This window comes from Pimephales promelas, chromosome 20, assembly GCF_988280905.1.
Source record: "Pimephales promelas chromosome 20, fPimPro1.hap1.1, whole genome shotgun sequence".
NCBI lineage: Eukaryota > Metazoa > Chordata > Actinopteri > Cypriniformes > Leuciscidae > Pimephales > Pimephales promelas.
In genome coordinates, this window is record NC_142788.1 from 1626100 (window position 1) to 1647530 (window position 21431).

Here is a 21431-nt window from a genome sequence, read left to right on the forward strand (position 1 = left end):
TCTTCTCCTCTGGCTCTTGCTGATGTGTTGCGACGGTTGGTAGCTCTCCATCTGCAGTGGGCACACACGAGTACTCCACAGTCGAGGGTGAAACAGGCTAGGTCTGGCTGTGTTCTGGATCAGGATCCTTAGGGTCATCGTCGTTCAGAGAGCTGGTGGCTCAAGACACAAAGTCCTTCACCAAAGAAAAAAGGTTAGGGCTCTCCTGAGCCAGGACAAATATTCTTACCCTATTGTCCAAAATGGGTGGTCCAATTGTCTGTCATGGTTGGCTTAGATAGGAAGACGAACAGATCAAGATCTATACATCTAGTTTAATGAAGGTTCTCTAAGCAGGCAGGATTAAGGCTAAAGTGTACTTCTTTCTCACAAGGGAAAACTGTTGAAACTGGAACATTATGTTAAGTCTCTCTCTCTCTCCTCATGCGTTGTTTTCCAGCACCGTGTGCCCCTCAGAATGTGTCCAGATTCCTAGACTGCGCCTCTAACAGCCTGAACGTGAGCTGGGATCTTGGTCTCCAGGCTCTAAACTACACCGTCCTCGCCAGGACTACAGGTGGCGCTGTGCTCAGCTGTACCACAACGACCTCCAGTTGTATCGTCACTGGCCTGCAGTGCGGTCAGAACTACACCGCGGTCATCACAGCAAACAATGGAGAGTGTCAAGGGCCAGAGAGCGTAACCCGTCCCATCCAAACAGGTGAGATCAGATCACAAGATGACAGAAGAGCAAAACCTTCCAAATCATCTTTCACCCCTCAAAATATAAGAAATAAATGACATATAAGAAATCCTCCCTGTCTGTCTTCTGGCAGTGCCGTGCATTCCCACATCGGTCCACGCCAATGTGGAGTGTGCGAGTAACACAGTGAAGGCATCATGGGGTCCAGCAGCGGGAGCTTTATCCTACATCAGTGTTCTGACCGGCCCAGACTATTACAGAGAATCCTGCACGACCTCTGACCTCTCCTGCTCCTTCAGGGGCCTGACCTGTGCACAGACTTACACCCTAAATGTCATCTCTCAAGACAGCCAATGCAACAGCTTAGTCAGTCCCAACGTCTCTGTGACAACAGGTAGGAATTACAATCAGTTTGACTTTGACATGAACTGTCTTGCTCTCTACTGCCTACATAGGCAGCTGCCTTCTAAGTAGTTAAACTCATAAGTAACCCAGACAGCAAACTGACATTGAATCAACGTGGAAACGACGTCTCTCATGACATTGAAACAACGTTGATTTGCTCATCGAATTAACGTTGAACCAACGTCAGACGCGGCATTCTTCAAAGCTAAATGAAATTGAAAATTGGTTTGCTTTCATAACGTTGAAACAACGCGTTGATTTCAAGTTGATTTTCCGTTAGTTTTGAAAGAATGACGCATCTGACGTTGGTTCAACGTTAATTCGATGAGCAAAACAATGTCAGATCAACTTTGTTTTGATGTCATATTTCCACGTTGATTCAATGTCAGTTTGCAATCTGGGAAGAGATTTGATGCTCACAGTTGATTCTGGTGTAGTTTGTCATTAGTACATTCAATGCTAAGCTAATGCTCCAACAGTCTAAAATTAAAAGACATCACACACTTGGCGACTTTGTAAATGGTAACAGAGAAAAACTGGGCATCATCACACACTTCCAGATCATTTCGAACACAACAAACTCATTGCTAGGAGATGCATGAATGAAACAAACATGGATGTGCAGGAGATGACCAGTAGTCATTGTTGCGAATAAATGAGCCATGCGCTTTTAGATGCGATAGACACGGGGTCGGCCAGTATAGACTCTATAGATTACAACGGGATGGGAATTAGAGTTGATAGAGGTGAAATATTTTAGCTAATTTGTTAATCGTGCTGTTTACTTGTGTATTGTTTTTGTATTTGAATTGTTATTGCAACACTGGCAGATAGGGAACAGCTTCAGTTTCAGCACACGACTCATCATCATACACCACGATATGTGTTTTGAGTTCCGATCGGATGGAATCATAGTCTGAAGCAAAAAAATGATGGCTGTGTGCCCATCATACATTGTGTGGTTTTCCGTGAAACCTGTCAACAAAAATCGTGTATCATGCAAAAATAAGTGTATTCCAGCCTTGACCCGCTAGTCAAAGAAGAGTCAAATATTACTTTTAAATTTGAGAACTCGATTTTAAAGAATCTTCGATTGCACCCATGTCGAGTAAATGACAAAATACTAGAAGTGGTGCATACCACAGACGAGTATCCATGAACTGCATTATTAGACAGTTATCTTTTTCTTATTTTTTTATTTATTAGACCGTTTTCTAAGGCTGCACGATGTTAAAATCACTTAAACAGTTATTTTAAAGGCTTAGGCCTTTTCTTGTAGGTCTATTTTTATTACCCCAAAAATATCAGATTACTCGATTAATCGTCAAAAAAATCTACCGGTTACTCGATTACCATATTAAGTGGCTTTAAGTACTATGTACTTACATCGAAAAATAAGTACAATGTACTTATTTTGTTCAGGTTGTATTGTAAAAAATTTTGTTGCTATTGAGGAGTGATATGGGTAGGGTTAGGGTTAGGTGTTGTTGTATAGGTCGGTTTAAGGGTGGGTTAAGGTGTAAGGGAAGGGTCAACTGTGTAATTACAAATGTAATTACATTTATTAATTACAGCTGTAATTACATGCAGGTATTTTCAAAATATAAGTACAATGTAAAAGCATGTATGTACACAATAAGTCCATTGTATCAAATTATTAATTTCAATGTAAGTACATAGTACTTAAAGCCACTTAATATAAAGTGGGACCAAATTATCATTAGTGACAAACAGCCGTTCAGATTTCTGTATTCGTTATGGTTTTTGTCAAACACCAGAGACAAGAGAGCGGCTTCCGGATTCTTCCTCCATTATTTACTGTTGCTTATTTACTGCAGTTTGTTAGCGCCACCAAGTCGTAGTTTCATGTATAGCAGCAGCGTCTCTGAACATTTGACCAAAAGCACAAATTTTACTGGTTGGCTAGTTTCCATGTAAAAGAGGTAAAAACAGCCATTCATTTAAATTGTTTATTGCATCAAATTTCCTCACCGAATATTCTTCTTGGTGTGAACAGGCCTTTAATAACTAAGCTTTAAAATACATTAAAATATTAAAAATCAAATTTGAAACTAAAGGTTGTATGTTAGCCATCGGCATGTTGGTAAAGCTAACGATGCAATAGTTAGTAATTAATTATATTGATCTATTTTTACAGATACTATCTGGCGGTTTAGATATTTTTTTCATTCTTGTGTTGTCTTCTCTGGCAAGGATACAGGCAACACCGCCTTCGAATTTGACCAAAAGATGCTTAGAAGGCAACATCATTATACATATACAGCATAAAATGTTTAGGCAGGCAGAAATAAAGCTTTGGAATAACCTTTGACCTTTTCCAGCTCCCTGTGACCCTGAGAGCGTGACTGCAGTGCTCAACTGTGACGCGCGTACGGCGAATGTGTCTTGGCATGCTGGCGCTGGTGCCACCAGGTACACCGTTCTGGCACAAACACAGAATCAGAGCATTCCTTCCACTTCCTGTCATTCATCGGCCACTTCCTGTGAGCTCACGCAGCTCCAGTGTGGGGAGGTTTTCAATGTCACAGTGTTTTCTGATAATGGAGCCTGCAACAGCTCGGCGCGGGCCAGCACTACACTGGAGACGGGTATGAAGAGTTTAGAGTCCAGTTTAGAGCGGTTAACTACATTTGATTTAGCCTAATCCTGACTTACTCTCCCTTCGTTTCTTTTCCCATGTATTGTCTCAGCACCATGTCCTCCGACAATGAGGTCTCCTCCTTCACTGAATTGCAGAACTAATATGGCCCTGGTGTCTTGGGCGGAGGACCCAGATGCTGTGAGGGTCCGTGTCAATGCCACCTCTGTCCTGGGACACACTGCAACCTGCACCTCTTCTGGAAACAACTGTTCCCTGGCTGCCTTACTGTGTGGCCAGACGTACAGTGTGTATGGGACGGCCCAGGGCTCTCAGTGTGAGAGCACACCTAGTGCTCCCTTGAGTATTATCACAGGTAAATACACATATTCATCAATCAGCACTACATGAGTCTGATATTTCACAACTGCATGTACTGTATGGTGGTTCATTCTAGCAGAAGTTACCAAAACAGCTGAAATAGACTTAGCACTTTTAAATTCTCCATCATTTCCTCCAGGGATTTAAAAGGGTTCAAAGGACGAACATTTTTTTTGCAGAGCTTAATAGAAAATCAGAACTCTATAGTCATGCTTTTTCTCTTGTGTAAATCTATAGATCTATACCTACAGAGTATTGTCACGGAATGGTAAAATAGTAAAGCGAGGAGTCAAGTGCTGAAATAGAAGGATCTTTAAATAATAATAAAAAGGAAACCACACTACAGACAAAAACTCCCCGTCGGGGAAAACGAGACAGACATCTGGCAGGAACAAGAAACACAGGGAGATTAAATAGGGGAACAAACATAAGAGGGTAACGAGGCGGGCTGGTGGGGAAAATAAAACAATAATGAGATGAGATGGGCGGGATTTGACAATTGACAGTTGAGCGCAAGGAAATAACATGACAGCCATGTGCTCACAACAAACCAGACTAAACAAACACATGACAAACCGGGACTGTCACAGCTCCCATACAAGGGTGACAGAACTGTAACACTACCAAGTTCCCCTGTGACTTGACGTGAACGTCTCTGGATCGGCAGACGTGACGTGAACCGCCTCTGGATTGGCAGAAGTGACGTGAACAGTCTCTGGATTGGCAGACGTGACGTGAACGTCTCTGGATCGGCAGACGTGACGTGAACCGCCTCTGGATTGGCAGAAGTGACGTGAACAGTCTCTGGATTGGCAGACGTGACGTGAACCGCCTCTGGATCGGCAGACGTGATGTGAACCGTCTCTGGATCGGCAGATGTAACGTGCTGTGGCGGCCACGGCAAGACAAGGAGCTTGAGCGGCACCTGGGTGGCGCCGGCAGGGCGAGACGCTTGCGCTCATACTGAGGGCGGGAAACAGGGGTGGCCTGTGGCTTGTGTAAATTCTTATTCTGCTGAAAACTCCCTGTGTGGGAAAACGAGACAGACATCTGACAGGAACAGGAAACATTAGAAACATAGACAACGAACCAGCACAGGACTGCAAACACAGGGAGATTAAATAGGGGGCAAGCATAAGAGGGTAACGAGGCGGGCAGGTGGGGGAAATAAAACAATAATGAGATAACAAGATGGGCGGGTTTGACAATTAACAGGAGACCACATGGCACAAGCAAAAAAAAAAAAAACATAACAGCCATGTGCTCACAACAAACCAGACTAAAGAAACACATGACAAACCTGGAGTGTTACAGCTCTGCCACTAAACCAAGAGAAAACCCAGACAAGGGTGACAGAACTGTAAAGAACAAGTATTTCTAACTTATTAAAATATCTGAGACATTAACTTGAACATATAGCTGACAATACGTCAAATATATGAAATCATTTTGTTTAACTTTATTTTAAGGTGCCCTTATTACAGTGTAATTACACAATTATGTACTGAGTAATTTACTGTTATTACTACAATATGTAAGTAGGTACATGCAACATGCAACAGCACTGTAAAATAAAGTGTTCCCATAGTATTTAAAATATTACGGTGGTTGAATGGCTGACACCTATGTAAAATATTTACATATTTTATTTAATGACAAATTAATTGAAAATTAAATTGAAAGTCAACTGTCTACTATGGAAGCTTGTTTCTGCCACAGAATAATAATAACATGCAAGATATAAACTTGCAATTGCGAGGGACAAAGTTTACATCTTGCAAAAAATCTTGCAACTTTATAACTCGCAGTTGAGAATTGTGACATAAAAAGTCACAACTAACTTTTAATTGTTTTATTGCGTGACGGAAACAAGCTTCTATAGGCTTGCATTAAGGACAGACTTATAAATCAGCCAGGCCAATTTAGTCTTTAATATTCTTGTCTCAACGTAAACATGTAGAGGTGAGTGAAACTGCTGTCCTGGTTCTGTTTGCCAGCGCCCTGCAGCCCTGCTGAAGTGAGCGCCAACTACAGCTGCGGCACCAGCACGGCTCTGCTGAGCTGGGCCGAGAGTCAGGGCCGAGAGAGCTTCTATGTGCGTGTGGTGAGCAGCGCTCACTCAGACTCCTGCAGCACATCCCAAACCCACTGCTCCATCAACTCGCTGAGATGCGGGAGTCTTTATAATGTCTCGGTGGATTCAGTGTCTGGACGCTGCAACAGCAGCAACGCGGCTCACACACAACTGCAGACAGGTGATCACCCACTCATGCAGGATTTACCTTCACCTTGTTTTATTAGCTTTTCAAGGTTACTTGCACCAACAATGTATTTATTTTTTCATAACCATCTCCCCCCCTCTTTTTTGCTGCTGTACATTTCTTTGAATGTTCTCTTATTGCATATTTAAAAAAAATGCAAATACTCTATAGATGCTGTTTTGAAAAAATACTTGATGGAAGACAATAATGGCACTTCTCTATCTCTCAGCCCCCTGTGCCCCACAGAATGTGACCGTAAGACTACAGTGTTCGAACAACACTGCCTTTGTGTCCTGGGAGGGCAGTCCTGGAGCCGTGGCCTATAACGTCACTGCTGTTGGGCGCGATGGTGATGTCAGGAACAGTGTCGTCACTGGCACCAGCTGTCAACTACCCAACATGCACTGCTCTCAGACCTATGACATTGTAATCATACCGTTCTCTGAAACGTGTGCTGGGTTCCCAACCACTCCCTACACTTTCAGTGCAGGTGTGTATTAACAGTTTGGTACAAAACTGAAACCTTTTACCTTTTAAGGTATGCCCAACTGTGAGGTTGTATTTGCTAATCATCTGAAGGCTTTTAACCCTATCTGTGAAAGGTTCCTGTTACAAAATACGCACTAAGGGACTTAAGTTTAGTAACCATGAATTTGTTACTTTGGGGACTAAGAAACCAATTTCTTCCCTAAAACCCCCCTTCAGGTTCTTGTCCTCCCAGTAGCGTTGAAGTTTCTCTACAATGCCATGGTAATGTGGGACTTGTCAACTGGACTGCCGCCAAGAGTGCTGAAATGTACATTGCCACAGCAAAGGGTTTGAATGGCCACACCCACACTTGCTCCTCCAATGGCACCAGCTGCGCTTTCAGTGACCTTCACTGCGGGGAGAACTACACCGTTACTGTGTCTACGGTGGAACGGGGCTGCCAGAGTCAACCCAGCACACCTGTCAACCTAAGATCAGGTCAGGACACTGGAAACACAGTTTCAGAGAATTTGTCTTGTCCTTGTTTTCAAACATAGGCATCACACACAAGCGGAACATGTCTTAGCAATTTAAAGTCTAACTCGTGTTTGATTTTGATGCAATTCCTCTTTCTTCTAGCTATCTGCCCACCTTCCAATCTGACCGGTCTTACCAACTGCGCTACTAATGACATCAGCATCACATGGGACCCCAGCACAGAATCTGGATCCACTTACTTCCTGTTCATCCTTCAGGTGAATGGGCTGAACTCCACCACCAGCACAGTGCAAACGTCCCACGCTCTGACAGGGTTGCGCTGTGGAATGAGCTTCATTGCACAAGTGGCTGCTCAGGACAGCACCTGCACCAGTCCGTACGGAAGCCCAACACAGCTCTACACAGGTACAAATGTCAAACATTTCAACACAGCATTGGTCTACGGACTGTTTATCATCAGATAATGAATAATGTATAGTAATTCAGATATTACGGCAACATAATCCTCAGACAGGATGATCAGGGTCTTGAAGGGGTTTATTTTGTGCTAATGACTATCTGATTGTACATTATCCTGCTTTTTACATGGATACGAACCAAAAATGGTTAAATGATTTCAGATTTTTTTAATGAGACATTTCACAATCCCCTCGCTATCAGACGTTCGGGAGGCTCCCGACTCAGGCACCGAAATTGTCGTTCTTATTCGGTCTGGTTATAACCGTTTATGTCGCAACCGGTTCCCTATTGGCAACCCAACCCTAGTTCGGTACCCTACCCATAATTCATCCGTCTGCGTATTCAGTACCTTTGTCCATATTTTCAAAAAGTTTCTGCCGGTGAAATCAAACGCACTGGCACTGATCTGTGATTGGTCTGTTAGCGCATTAGGCCCAACCCCCTATGGGTGGGTTTGAAAGGGTGGGAACTAGTGTTTGTTGTTTTTACAGAAATCCCCCCCTTTTACACTTCCTCCTACAATGATGTAAAATGACGATTTTTGCGCATTGTAGGAGGAAGTGAAAAGATAAATAGCAGATTTCTCTCGTCTCAGGGGAAAATAATAGAGAGTGTTGCACGACCATTCAATAATATGACTGTGTTTCTAACAATGGGAATCTTAATGCAAATGGGTGGAGTGTCTCTTTATAACGTCATGACAGAGCATTAAAGTCGACTAGCCTGTGCAACCCCTACCACCAAGTGAGCCTACTTTCCTTAAAAGGGACTTGGTTTAGGGTTAGGAACCCACGTTATGCCACCAACGGCTGCGGGATTTTCTGAATCCTAATGAAGGAAAGGAATGCAATGTTAAATATGGTGTGTTGAAAACGTGTATTGATCTAAATCTCATTCATTGATCCACAGCTCCCTGTCCACCCAGTAGCCTGGCAGCTTCTGCCAGCTGTGGCACAAACATGGGCACCGTCAGCTGGCAGAATGGAGCAGGGGCGCAATCCTATACTGCCAATTTAGAGGGAAACAACGGACACAGGGTTTCCTGTACGTCCAACACCACTTCCTGTTCTGTGAAGCTCGAGTGTGGGCGTAGATATACGGCCACTGTGCTTTCCACGGTTGGCTTCTGCAACAGCCCCGCTAACAACAGCATCCAGTTTGACTCGGGTAATTTAAAACATTAATCTACAATCAAATTGTAACTGCTTTTTTTTTTTTTAAAGCAGATTTTGTTGGGCAAACTTGACAAAATCTGTAAACCATTTTCCTCTTTGTTTTACCCATGTGTTTCGCAGCACTGTGCCTGCCAGGGAACGTGACGGCTCGGTTAGATTGTAACGCTAACACGGCAGCTGTACATTGGGACCCCAGTGCAAACAGCCCTGACTCCTATACAGCCCTGGCCATTGGTACGGATGGCACTCGGGTTTCCTGTAACACAAGCTCAACTTCCTGTACCATTCAGAACCTGAGATGTGGCCGCACCTATAGCATTGCGGTGACAACATCCCAAATCAACTGTGGAATCATTGAGGGTTCAGACTACCACATCGAGACAGGTAAACTGGCTAGATTAATCCTAACAATTCTAAACCAACTCCAAACCAAAGAGTCTGAATTACAGTAGCCCTCCATCATTTGTATCCCATCAGCCCCCTGCCAACCACAGAGACCATTTGTTCTAATGCAGTGCAGCACTAACATTGCTACGGTAACATGGGACAACAATGGGGCGGATCAGATTGACGTGGTGACGGCGCTCAACTTTAGCGGCGATGCGGCGGTGTGCAACAGCACAAAGAGATCCTGCACATTCACACAGCTGCACTGCGGAGAGTCGTACACACTCAGTGTGGTTGGGTTTCATGGAAACTGCACCAGTGGACCCAGCGAGAACTTCGGCCTTGACACAGGTGAGACAAAGCTGCACACAGGTTAGGGATAACCTTAGCCTGAGATTGATATAGCTGATAGAATAACTGATAATAAAGCAGTTTTGAGGACTCTTCCTCAAAAACATAATAAAGATAAAGAGTTTGTTATCAGTCCAAATCTTTCTATTTAGTGGACACACATTAGCCACATACCTTTGGCTATACTGCTTCATGAAAAAAAGATCTTTTTTCTGCCCATGTTTGTGGCTTTCCTAACACACACTGCTGTCCCTCTCAGCTCCCTGTGTTCCAACTCACGTTGTGGCGACCACAGACTGCGAGACGTCCATCACTGCTGTAACCTGGGATTCGGCACGGGGTGCCAGCTATTACACTGTTCATGCCGTGAGCGCCTGGGCGAACAACCGCACATGTACCAACACAGATACAACCTGCTCTTTCTCAGACCTGGACTGTGGACAAAACTACACCATAACCGTCACAGCTGAGGATGGCAACTGTGTTAGCCTGGCCAGTGCTCCCATCACTGTCACAACAGGTATTGGTCACAGACACTTTACTTTACTCACCCCCATGTCATGCAAGATCTTTCCTCAGTCGAAAATATTAAGGTTTTTGATGAAAATATTCCAGGATTTTTCTCCATATAACGGACTTCAATGGGGTCCAAACGGTTCAAAGTCCAAAAGACGTTCAAATGACTCAAAAACGATTCGTTCATTTTGATGAACGTGTTTGAACAGGAGAGTCACGAACGCGCATCACAGAACAGAGCAAGGCGAGCATTTGAGCTTATAAAACGTAAACTTTGATATTTATCTATTAAATGAGCGATCGTTTCGCTTGATAAGACCCTTATTCATCGTCTGGTGTCGTTTAAAGCCCTTTGAACAGTTTGCACTGAAATTGTCTTTTGGACCTTGAACCGTTTCCCATTGAAGTCCATTATATGGAGAAAATCCTGGAATGTTTTCATCAAAAACCTTAATTTCTTTTCCACTGAAGAAAGAAAGACATGGACATCTTGGATGACATGGGGGCGAGTAAATTATCAGCAAAAGTTTTTTTAAAAGTGAACTACTCCTTTACCAAGTAACAGCTGAGTGCACATTTCAAAACTAGTCATTATACCGCAATGAACATTTAAAAGTAGGGTGCTACATGGAAATGTCACAGCGCAGCTAACAAAACTACTACCTGTTTGTATCCCCCTTTCCTAGTCCCATGTCCACACACCAATCTGGAGTCATCTCTGGACTGCGGCACCGACACTGCTCTGATCTCATGGACGCCCGGCAGAGGCACTCTGATGTATAACGTTTCCGCCAACGGCTTTGACGTAGATCACGAAGTCAGCTGCCATACATCTGGCTCCGCCTGCAATATCACCAACCTGTACTGTGGCAGCCGCTACCAAGTTAGTGTGAGCGGAGAAGGGCTCACCTGCCACAGCCAGTCACATTACTGGATTGCTCTCAATTCAGGTAACAACCTCATAAGTCACTAGTTTATTGCTAGTTGCAATGTTTATGTTGCTTGTGTATGGTTTATCAGCGTTCTGTTCTAAAGAAAAAGGTTTGTCAGCTATACTTTTAGCTCAATTAAAACAATTACTCAGCCTCTCAAATAACTTTTCTTATTTCTTATGATGACAACAGCATGGCTGTTGGTTTAAGTAATTGGTAACACTTTATTTTACAGTCTCATTGTTGCGTTACATGTAGTTACCATAGTAATAACTTAAGCCTAATTAAAGGGATACTCCACTTTTTTTTGGAAATAGGCTCATTTTACAACTCCCTCAGAGTTAAACAGATGAGTTTTACCATTTTTGAATCCATTCAGCCGATTTTCTGATATTTAGACGGATATCAGTAACCAGACAGTTTCTGGTCTCATTGACTTCCATAGTAGGAAAAAATATATACTATAGTAGTCAATGAGACCAGAAACTGTCTGGTTACTGATATTCTTCTAAATATCAGAAAATCGGCTGAATGGATTCGAAAACGGTAAAACCCAACTGTTTAACTCTGGGGGAGTTGTAAAATGAGCCTATTTCCAAAAAAAGTGGAGTATGCCTTTAATCCTAAACCAAACCCTAATCCTAACCCTATAGTAGATGTAGTACTTAATATTACTCAATACTTAAATGTAACAAAGACATCTTAAAATAAAATGTAACCAAGTAATTTTTGTTGAACCTGTTTCACTCAAAAATATGCCATATTACAGAAATTAATTGGATTGCCAATTCCATTTTGATTCTATACTTCATATAAAATGTTGCCATTACTGATTCGCATGTTCTTTTGCTTCTTCAGCACCATGTCCACCCACTAACGTGTCCATCCAGTCATCCTGTGACTCGAACACCGTGTCCGTTTCTTGGGAAGCCTCTCAAGGCTCTGTGTCCTACACGGCTGTTGCCGAGGGCAGCGGAGGTCATAGGGTGACCTGCGACACCACCCAACAGACCTGCAATATTATCGGCCTGCAGTGTGGACAGACTTACCAAATTTATGTTGCTGGAGTGGATGGTGGCTGTGTTGGATCTAGGAGTGAAGTTCACATTCTTGAAACAGGTGAGACATAAAATGTCTCTTTTTGACACCCATTTGCAATATATAATGCATCTAAAGATCTCCCAGAACACCCAAGATACCCTAACACAGGTACAACTCAACGTATAAATCACCTTCTGCTGTCAGTGGTCTTAAAGGACTATATTAAAGGCCACTATACACCAAGCCCATGATCAGACAGAGTCAGGCCATTGTTGAGCCCAGTTTTTGTGGTGTGATCCACACCGTTGGCACTAGAAGTTGATGACTTTTTGGCCACTAAAACAGATCACTCTGATTGGCTGTTCAGTTTAGGAAACTGAGGCCCTGTTTACTCCTGGTATTAAGATGTGTTTTGGTTGATCGGATCACAAGTAGACGAAAGAGACACATTTATACCTATTTATGTTGTGCCCCTGTTAAAAGGGAAATAGAAAGATATGACATGGACACGATGTGGCTTCAGTCAAGTCCAATGTTGTAATGCATTTACCATGAACAGCATAATATTTACTCAGTATCACATTTAACGATGTAATTTTCTCTTTACACGACATAATAATGTCCCTCTAAGAATTACACAATAAAGAAAAACATCAGCTGGTCAGTAATGACTCCTTATTACAAAATATCTGAGTCAATCTTTAAAGTTAGTTACCCAAAAATATATCAAAGCATTTTTACAGCATCTTAAAACAACATTAGCACCACGCTTTTAATCTCGGGCCATGTGACATAGTTAGCATACAGGCAACACTGGATCAACACTTCACGGTTAGCCTGCTAAATGTGCATATATTAATTACTATAAACTATAAATGTACTCCCTACATGTTCCCTATGGTATTAGACACTTATATAAATCGTTCAAACATATTACAGCCCACTTTCTTACCTGTTAAAAGGGAAATAGAAAGATATGACACGGACACGATGTGGCTTCAGTCAAGTCCAATGTTGTAATGGACGAATGTAAGCCGCGCGTTCCGTACACAGGCTGAACAAGGCATAAGCAATTGTTCACAGATCCTCTGATCACAAACCGGAACTTAAACTTACAGCAAAAGAAAGTGAAACGTATATAAACAAGCAAACACAGCATATTGTGAATTAAAGTACACTACCCAAAAATGTTATAGAAGTTAAATAAGCATTTTAAACACATATTGTCTTTTTTTATCCTATTTAGCTCCTAGACTCACAAAGCAATGGATCACTGATCTACCGATCATACATGTACTTTCCCCTCTCGTTTTATAAAGAAATGAATTAAAATATTTAACCAAACAGTGCAGCAATGCAGTGACTTAAACATTTTAACTTTAACCTTAAGATATAAAATAAAGATTTTTAACTTGCACCTTTTTTATAAACAATATTATTTATCTTTTAACTTGCATCAACCCATTCAATGTATCATTACTACATCAATTTTATCATCCTTACATTTACACCTGCTCATGTCCACTTTCTACGACTTCTGTGCAGGTTTCTTTGAGGAGAGGGTTTATGGGGCAGTTAAAAGTATGGGCTTTCTCAGATCTTTCGATGTAATGGATAAAGTAAGCTTGAGCAATTTTCATATGAATGCGCCTGGAGACGACGGAAAAAACATATGAAGAGCAGCTGCTTTCGTTTTTCGTGTTGTGTTTTTCATCTTCAAACCAAGCCAAAGTCTAACCAATTAAGCCTCCAGTCTGGCTTGCACTTCAATTCAATTCAATTCAATTCAAACAACTTTATTTATCCCCATAGGGCAATTCAGTTTTAGCCTTCCAGTCGTTTTAAACAAGACAAGAAGACAACAATCAATCAAGCATTTAGAAACACTCAGAAACACTGTCAGTGACATCATATTGCATTGCATATTACTTCCCATAGTGTTTACGCATTAGGTCAGAAGGTGGAGAGACGACAGTCTTTTGTATCTATTCGAACACATTTGACCACATAAGTGTTTACACTACAAAAGCAATAAGGTTGAATGCATTTTCGACTACCTCTGGAAGTCGTCGAAAGTGGACAAGCTCAAAACTACTTAGACCCCATATACACAGCAAAATCCCCAGTGTTAGATTAACACAACCAACACCACCAGATCACCTTATTTGTTCATCTGGCTGTTATAACTCACATACAGCAGCCAAACAAAATCTAAAGTTAATGAATTAACGGTCAAGAGCTTAACTAAACCAAACACCGATCACCATAATGGCGTAAAAATTACGGTTTTCCTCTTCAGAAATTCTGCTTGTTAACTTCAGGTGTCTTTAATCGTTACTCATTAAATCAGTTATCAGTGTTCTTTAACATTCTGCTCAGAGTTGATATAATCAGAGAATGTCTAATTGAAGAGAATTGGCACTGGCTGGTTACTTCCGGTTTCTGGACTGGCTGCAGTAACACGTCTCTGTCCATGCGGGGGCGCTCGCGGTCGAGTGCAGAATGAATGGGAGTCAATGGGGTTTCACCCCCAGAAATCCACTTTTCTCAGGATGTAGTTTTTTGTCAAGTAATTTGAAAGTTGCATTCAAAAGGGAGGGCTAAGAAAATACACTCAGCTGAAAATTGCATTTTTAAGTTCACTTATCTGTTCTAAAAATCCGTTCAAAACTGTGATGACGTCACACAATAGCAGAATGCTAGCGTGTTCCGGCCAACAACGGCCTAACCTGTAAGAAATCAAAAGGACATAAGTACTCATTCATTCGACTTTTGGCCTATAACCTATATTGAACTTGCGGAATCAACAATAAAATCTATGTTGATTTAACGACAAGCAGGTGAAAGAGACACTTTTAGCCGTTTAGCCCCATAGACTCCCATTCATTCTGCACTCGCCCGCGATCACCTCCAGTGGAATTCTAATGGAACTACAACCAAGGTGATACACAACGGGGCTAATAGGAAGTGCCAAGGCTCTCCGTTAGACGGGCTCTGTAATTCACACTTTTAAGTGTTAATTTAACTGGGGATTTTGCTATATTTAGAGTCATCGGTTGCGATCCGATCAAACAAAATGCATCTTAGTACCAGGTGTAAACGGCCTGAGAAGCAAAACAAACTTGACTAAAGCAAGAAAACGACAAGTCAAGAGGGCACACAAGACGGCTTTTATGGTTTCCCTTTAAATGACAACTATAGACTACTGACACCTGCTGGTATGGAGAGTTATTTCATCTCGCACGGGCGCAGAATGTACGTCCTAGTTGGCTGTAGTGTTTGCGGTGTGTTTGGCCCAGACACAACGAACGTGATGCGACACTGCAGTCAGCTTTAAACGCTGCCAGTTCTGGATGTCGGTTTGATATGACTGGACTTGTAGTGACCTTTGACTTCTGTGTCCCCTTCAGCCCCTTGTGTGCCTCAGAATGTGCAGACAATCATTGAGTGTCCATCTACTGTTCTCAACATTACCTGGCAACAGAGAGGTCAAGCCCATCACTACCACGCTACAGTGAGAAGCAGTGATGGACAAGTGCTGGGGTGTGACTCTAACGTAACCTTCTGCCAAGTACCTCACGTTCTCTGTGGCCTGACCTACGACGTGACAGTGGCGGCCTATAGTCGAACCTGCAACAGTTCTCAAAGCTCTGTGCAGCATGTCACCTCAGGTACCTGTGAAAGATATCATATAGATATGCATACATAGATTTAATGTTTGGATGTCTCTAACATATGTTTTCTGTATTCCTCAGGTCCCTGCCCACCAGATGATTTATTAGCAGTCTTGGACTGTACATCAAACACCGTCTCTCTGTCCTGGGACTCTAGTGTAGATGGCGTCCTCTACATTGCAAAGGCCTTTTATTACAATGACGACCACAATTACTACACGTGTAACACTACAAAGACCAGCTGCGACATCCCTTTGACCTGTGGGAGAGATTATAATCTGACTGTAGTGCCAGTAAGGAATGGCTGCACTGGGGAAAATGCTCCAGTCCAGTATTTAATGGCAGGTTAGTCACTTTTAATGCGTCATATTTTTCCATAATCCGACACAAATTTGACTTTTGGGATGTGTGTTTGTGTATGAAGCTCCTTGCGCTCCCCTCATGTTGGGCGTCGAGATGGACTGCCTGTCTGATTCGGCTTGGCTGACATGGGACGAGTCAGCAGGGGCGGAGCTCTACATCGCCACGGCGACTGACAGTGATGGACAGGTGTACCAGTGTAACTCAACTGAAAATCAATGTACAGTTGAACAGCTTCAATGTGGAAGATTCTACAACTTCAGTATCACTGCATTTAACAGTCAGTGCGACAGCCACCTGAGCAACACGATGGAATCTGAAACAGGTGAAGGTTTCCAGTGTAAAGTTATAACATCGTGACATAATCGCCAGGGTTATGAGTCATTTTATGAGACAATTGAGTTTCTATCAGTCCCATGTTTAAGGTCAATGTGTATGTGGTTGTGTTTCCTATGAGTTACGTCTACCCACCATGACAATAATAAGATCTCTTTCTCCCTCTCAGCGCCCTGTCCACCTCAGAATGTGGCCACGTCAGTGGGTTGTGACTCTGGCATGGTGAGTGTGTTGTGGGATGAGAGTGTTGGCGCGCTGAGCTACACTGCGACTTTGGATCGTACAGATGGAGAGACCACCTGCTGCACGGCAAACTCCACTTCCTGTGAGGTCACTTCCCTTCCCTGCGGCCAGATGTACGTCCTGACGGTCACTGCTGAGGGACGGACATGCAACAGCTCTCAGAGCATTGAGGTCATCGTACGGTCAGGTAATACAAACTGACCATTTTTAACCCTGTTACCAATGAAAATTAATACAAAATATCAATCTAAATTTGATTTGTATTTACCGTAACTGTTACATTTGCATGTTCATTAAATCTTTATTGTTAGAAAATCAATCAAACATCAGAGTAAACTCAATTGATGTCCCATATTTTACTCACAGGGTTGCGAAGTTAACCCTCTGGGGACGGATTGGGCGGTACCACCCAAAATGGCATACTTTTACAAATGTGTAATTATCTTAAAAACGATTAATGATAGAGAGGTGTGGTCTTTTTTGCCGTCTTCCTCAAGATTCTGCTGAAAACAATGGTAAATGGTGAACACTTGCGTAATACAACTGCGTATAAGGCCAATGAAATCGATGTTGTTAGGAATATTCCACGCGCAAAGACCAATGGAAAAATTGCCGCTGAGAGGAATATTTTTCTTACCCAATCAGAGGAAGGTTACCATGATTATATATATATAGTATGAAAGCAATTATAGCAGTATTATCTTTTTGTTTTAGCACATTTATGATGGCAAGCAGTAAAAGATTTACCTCAGAACAAGCTCTGGAACAATTACTGGAACGTGACGAGGAGAAATCCGAAGCTAACAGCTTTTCCACAGATGATGAAATATTTTACTTTTGATTGAAAAATTTCAAATATCTGTCAAGCAAAGGGTTTGAACAATATATTTTTTGTTCAAAAACGGTTCACTATTGTTGTTTGAGGTGTGATTTTCAGTAATAAATGACAAAAATAAAATGTTCATTTTTGAAATTCTCTAGTTTATTGTACATTTATTGTACATGTTTCCTCATACTTCCTTTATAAATAAATTACATGCTAGCTTAGGGTCTTCTGAATTCATAGATACCAAACACATGGTGGTCCATCTTCATTACACATGGTTTATAAGCCCAAATGTAAAAATAGAGAAAACGGGCCAAAAATGGCTTAGTCCCCTGAGGGTTAAAGAGAAAAAAAAAAGATTATAAAAAGTCAAATGCTGCTCACCCCCAAGACATTTTTATTCTTTTTTAAAGAGTTTAAAACTCTATTTTGCACCATTTCTTGTGAAAAATGTTATATAGCCTCTGGATGCTCTTTCAGTAATTAAGGTGTATTTCAACCCACAGTTCCCTGTATCCCGGAGAATCTGGTGTCCAGTACAAGCTGCAGTGACAACGTAGCCACCATGTCATGGATGAGCAAAGAAATCGGTGAGCTGTACGTGGTCAGTGCCATTAGCAATGACGGGCTTCACCTCGACAGCTGCGCAGGGTTCGGTCAGTCATGTGATCTTACAATGCTGAAGTGTGGTGTGCCATACACTGCCACAGTAATAGCACAAGACAGCATCTGCAGCAGTCTACCCAGTCAATCTGCTCCAATCAGGACAGGTTTGTGTGATTGTATTGCAATATGCATTGTAAATGCTGATGAACCAGATCTTTTCTTGTTCCGAATCCCTCGATTTTACTGACAGTCACTTCTCTCATGTTCAGTGCCCTGTGTGCCGGATAATGTGACCGCTGATGTGACCTGCCAAGAGAATGGCCTGTCCGTGTTCTGGCAGGAGAGCGCAGGAGCCGGATCTTACACGGCTGTGCTCGAGGACAGTTACGGCCGTTTCACCAACTGTCAGAGCACGAACGACACCACCTGTACTGTTGACAGACTCGCCTGCGGACAGACCTACCATGTCAGTGTGATAGCATCAGACGGATACTGTGACAGCTCGCCCAGTGCCGTCATTGACGTAGATTCAGGTAGAAAGCAATGAGGACAGATTTACACAGACACACAAGTCGAATTCCCCCAAAAGATTCTGCTGTAAAATTATTCTCATTCTCACTGGGTCATATGCCAAGCTTTTTTCCGCCACAGAATGAAAAATAAAAAAGGTATTTGTAACTTTTTATCTCGCAATTCTGACTTTTTTCTCACAATTGCGAGTTAACATCTCGCAATTTAACATCTCGCAATTCTGAGAAATAAAGTCATAATTGCGAGATGTTAACTCGCAATTGCGTGATATAAAGTCATAATTGCGAAATATACAATCAGAATTGCATGATATAAAATTGCAGTTGCGTGTTATAAAGTCATAATTGCGAGATGTAAAGTCATAATTGCGTGATATAAGGTCACAATTGCGTGTTATAAAGTCAGAAATGTGTGATATGAAGTCGAAATTGTGAGATATAAAAAAGTTAGTCTTTTTATCCCCTTAGAATTGGCCTGACAACTCGCAATTGCGAGTTTATATCTCACAATTTTGAGAAAAGATGTAATTATTTGCAATTATTTGTTATAAAATCAGAATTGCACGATGTAAACTCGCAATTGTGAGATAAAAAGTTTCAATTCTGTCTTTTTTCCCACAATTGCAACTTTATTTCTCACAATTGTGACTTTATATCTCGCAATTGCGACTTTATTTCTCAGAATTGCAACTTTATTTCTCGCAATTGCGACTTTATTTCTCACAATTGCGACTTTATTTCTCGCAATTGCGACTTCATTTCTTAGAATTGCGACTTTGTATCTCGCAATTGTGACTTTATTTCTCAGAATTGCGACTTTATTTCTCAGAATTGCAACTTTATATCTCGCAATTGTGACTTTATTTCTCAGAATTGCGACTTTATTTCTCAGAATTGCAACTTTATATCTCAGAATTGCAACTTTATATCTCGCAATCGTGACTTTATTTCTCAGAATTGCAACTTTATATCTCGCAATCGTGACTTTATTTCTCAGAATTGTGACTTTATATCTCGCAATTGCGACTTCATTTCTCAGAATTGCAACTTTATATCTCGCAATCGTGACTTTATTTCTCAGAATTGCGACTTTATTTCTCAGAATTGCAACTTTATATCTCGCAATTGCGACTTCATTTCTTAGAATTGCGACTTTGTATCTCGCAATTGTGACTTTATTTCTCAGAATTGCGACTTTATTTCTCACAATTGCGACTTTATTTCTCAGAATTGCGACTTTATTTCTCGCTATTGCGACTTCATTTCTTAGAATTGCGACTTTGTATCTCGCAATTGTGACTTTATTTCTCAGAATTGCGACTTTATTTCTCAGAATTGCAACTTTATATCTCGCAATTGCGACTTTATTTCTCACAATTCTGACTTCACATCTCGCAATTGTGAGATATAAAGTCGCAATTATTTATTTATTTATTTTTTATTCAGTGGCAGAAACAAGCTTCGTTATGTTCCCTATAGTATGTGGAATTGAAATTTGAATAGAAAAAATACTGAATTGCACTTTAACACAGTCTGTCAAGGAACAGACCTACACGTTTTGCAATAAAACATTATCAAATTACATTAAAAAGAATAAAATACACTTCTGTGAATTTCAGCCATTCAAATATGTTTAAAATTTGATAATTCTTTTTGGTTTTGGAATTTAATTTGTAATTCAGTTCTGAAAGCCATGTGCTGGTACACAAGTCAAAAAGTTTAAGTAATAATTAATGTTACTGTAATGGTGCCATGACATAATCAAAAACTTTTCTAGGCCTGTAACATTTCTTTGAATTGTTAAAAAGGTCATGATTGTAGTATGCCAATTATATTCCAACTATTTAGTTATATAATTTAGAACTGTTCATATTACAATGTTTACTTCTGTGGAAAAAGTTCCATTAAATGTATCGAATCTTCTCTCTCACACTTAAACGATGCAACATACAATGTGGCATTCAATGTGCTATATAGATGGTGTGAAATTTTCCAAAAGTTAATTTTGGACCCTGCTTTTTGGTTCTTTAGTGTTTTTGATGTAGCATGCCATTTGTCTGTATTTCAGCTCCTTGCATGCCTCGTGAGATTCGGGCACTAATGGACTGTCAATCTGGTACGGCTACACTGTCCTGGCAGCCAGGCACTGGGGCAATGCAGTACATGAGCACAGCAGTGGGTGAATCTGGTCATGAACTCACCTGTGAAAGCAACAACACCAACTGTGAGCTGACAGGACTGGCCTGTGGAGAGAGCTACAACGTCACTGTGTTAGCAGAAGGACAGACCTGCAGCAGTGTTGCAACCATGAGGGAACAACTGAAGACGGGTGAGCAGAACTACTCAGAACACCTCCTACAATACGCCCACCAATACTTGAACAAACTCACAGAACAATCTCACAACCCCACAGCAGCACGTTAAAAACACCTCGGAGCACCTCAACAACACTGAATTACACTGGCAACTACCCACTACATCACCCAACAAATACCTAGTAATGCCCTAGAAACCGTCCACAATGCCATCTGGGAACACAGCAGTATGTTAAAACTTACTCAGAACACCTCAACAACTGTTTTAACAATTTTCTAGCAATTCCCACAATACCAGCATCTAGTAATGCCCTAGAAACCACCAGAACAGCCTTTCCGACACTTAGCCCCTATTTATTGGTTTTAAGAAGTGTTTTCATCATTAC

General features: G+C 41.6%; 1 protein-coding gene and 1 long non-coding RNA gene across 2 annotated transcripts in view; one reads left to right on the plus strand and one right to left on the minus strand.

Moving 5' to 3' along the window:
- The window catches only part of LOC148970514 (uncharacterized), a 41811-nt gene extending 28364 nt beyond the window's left edge, over window positions 1–13447 (minus strand). The window contains exon 1 of the long non-coding RNA XR_016147960.1: window positions 13108–13447. This is a non-coding gene — a long non-coding RNA (uncharacterized LOC148970514). The remainder of the gene's footprint in view (window positions 1–13107) is intronic.
- fndc7b (fibronectin type III domain containing 7b) overlaps window positions 1–21431 on the plus strand; it is a 61323-nt gene that overhangs the window by 12149 nt on the left and 27743 nt on the right. Inside the window, exons 14-34 of the mRNA XM_089124197.1 lie at window positions 440–700; window positions 816–1076; window positions 3430–3696; window positions 3799–4062; window positions 6065–6322; window positions 6558–6818; window positions 7034–7294; window positions 7436–7699; window positions 8663–8920; window positions 9049–9312; window positions 9406–9666; window positions 9926–10186; window positions 10869–11132; window positions 11973–12233; window positions 15566–15826; window positions 15911–16174; window positions 16254–16514; window positions 16695–16955; window positions 18101–18364; window positions 18470–18733; window positions 20799–21059. Coding sequence (XP_088980323.1) covers window positions 440–700; window positions 816–1076; window positions 3430–3696; window positions 3799–4062; window positions 6065–6322; window positions 6558–6818; window positions 7034–7294; window positions 7436–7699; window positions 8663–8920; window positions 9049–9312; window positions 9406–9666; window positions 9926–10186; window positions 10869–11132; window positions 11973–12233; window positions 15566–15826; window positions 15911–16174; window positions 16254–16514; window positions 16695–16955; window positions 18101–18364; window positions 18470–18733; window positions 20799–21059 — 5502 coding nt within the window. The remainder of the gene's footprint in view (window positions 1–439; window positions 701–815; window positions 1077–3429; window positions 3697–3798; window positions 4063–6064; window positions 6323–6557; window positions 6819–7033; window positions 7295–7435; window positions 7700–8662; window positions 8921–9048; window positions 9313–9405; window positions 9667–9925; window positions 10187–10868; window positions 11133–11972; window positions 12234–15565; window positions 15827–15910; window positions 16175–16253; window positions 16515–16694; window positions 16956–18100; window positions 18365–18469; window positions 18734–20798; window positions 21060–21431) is intronic.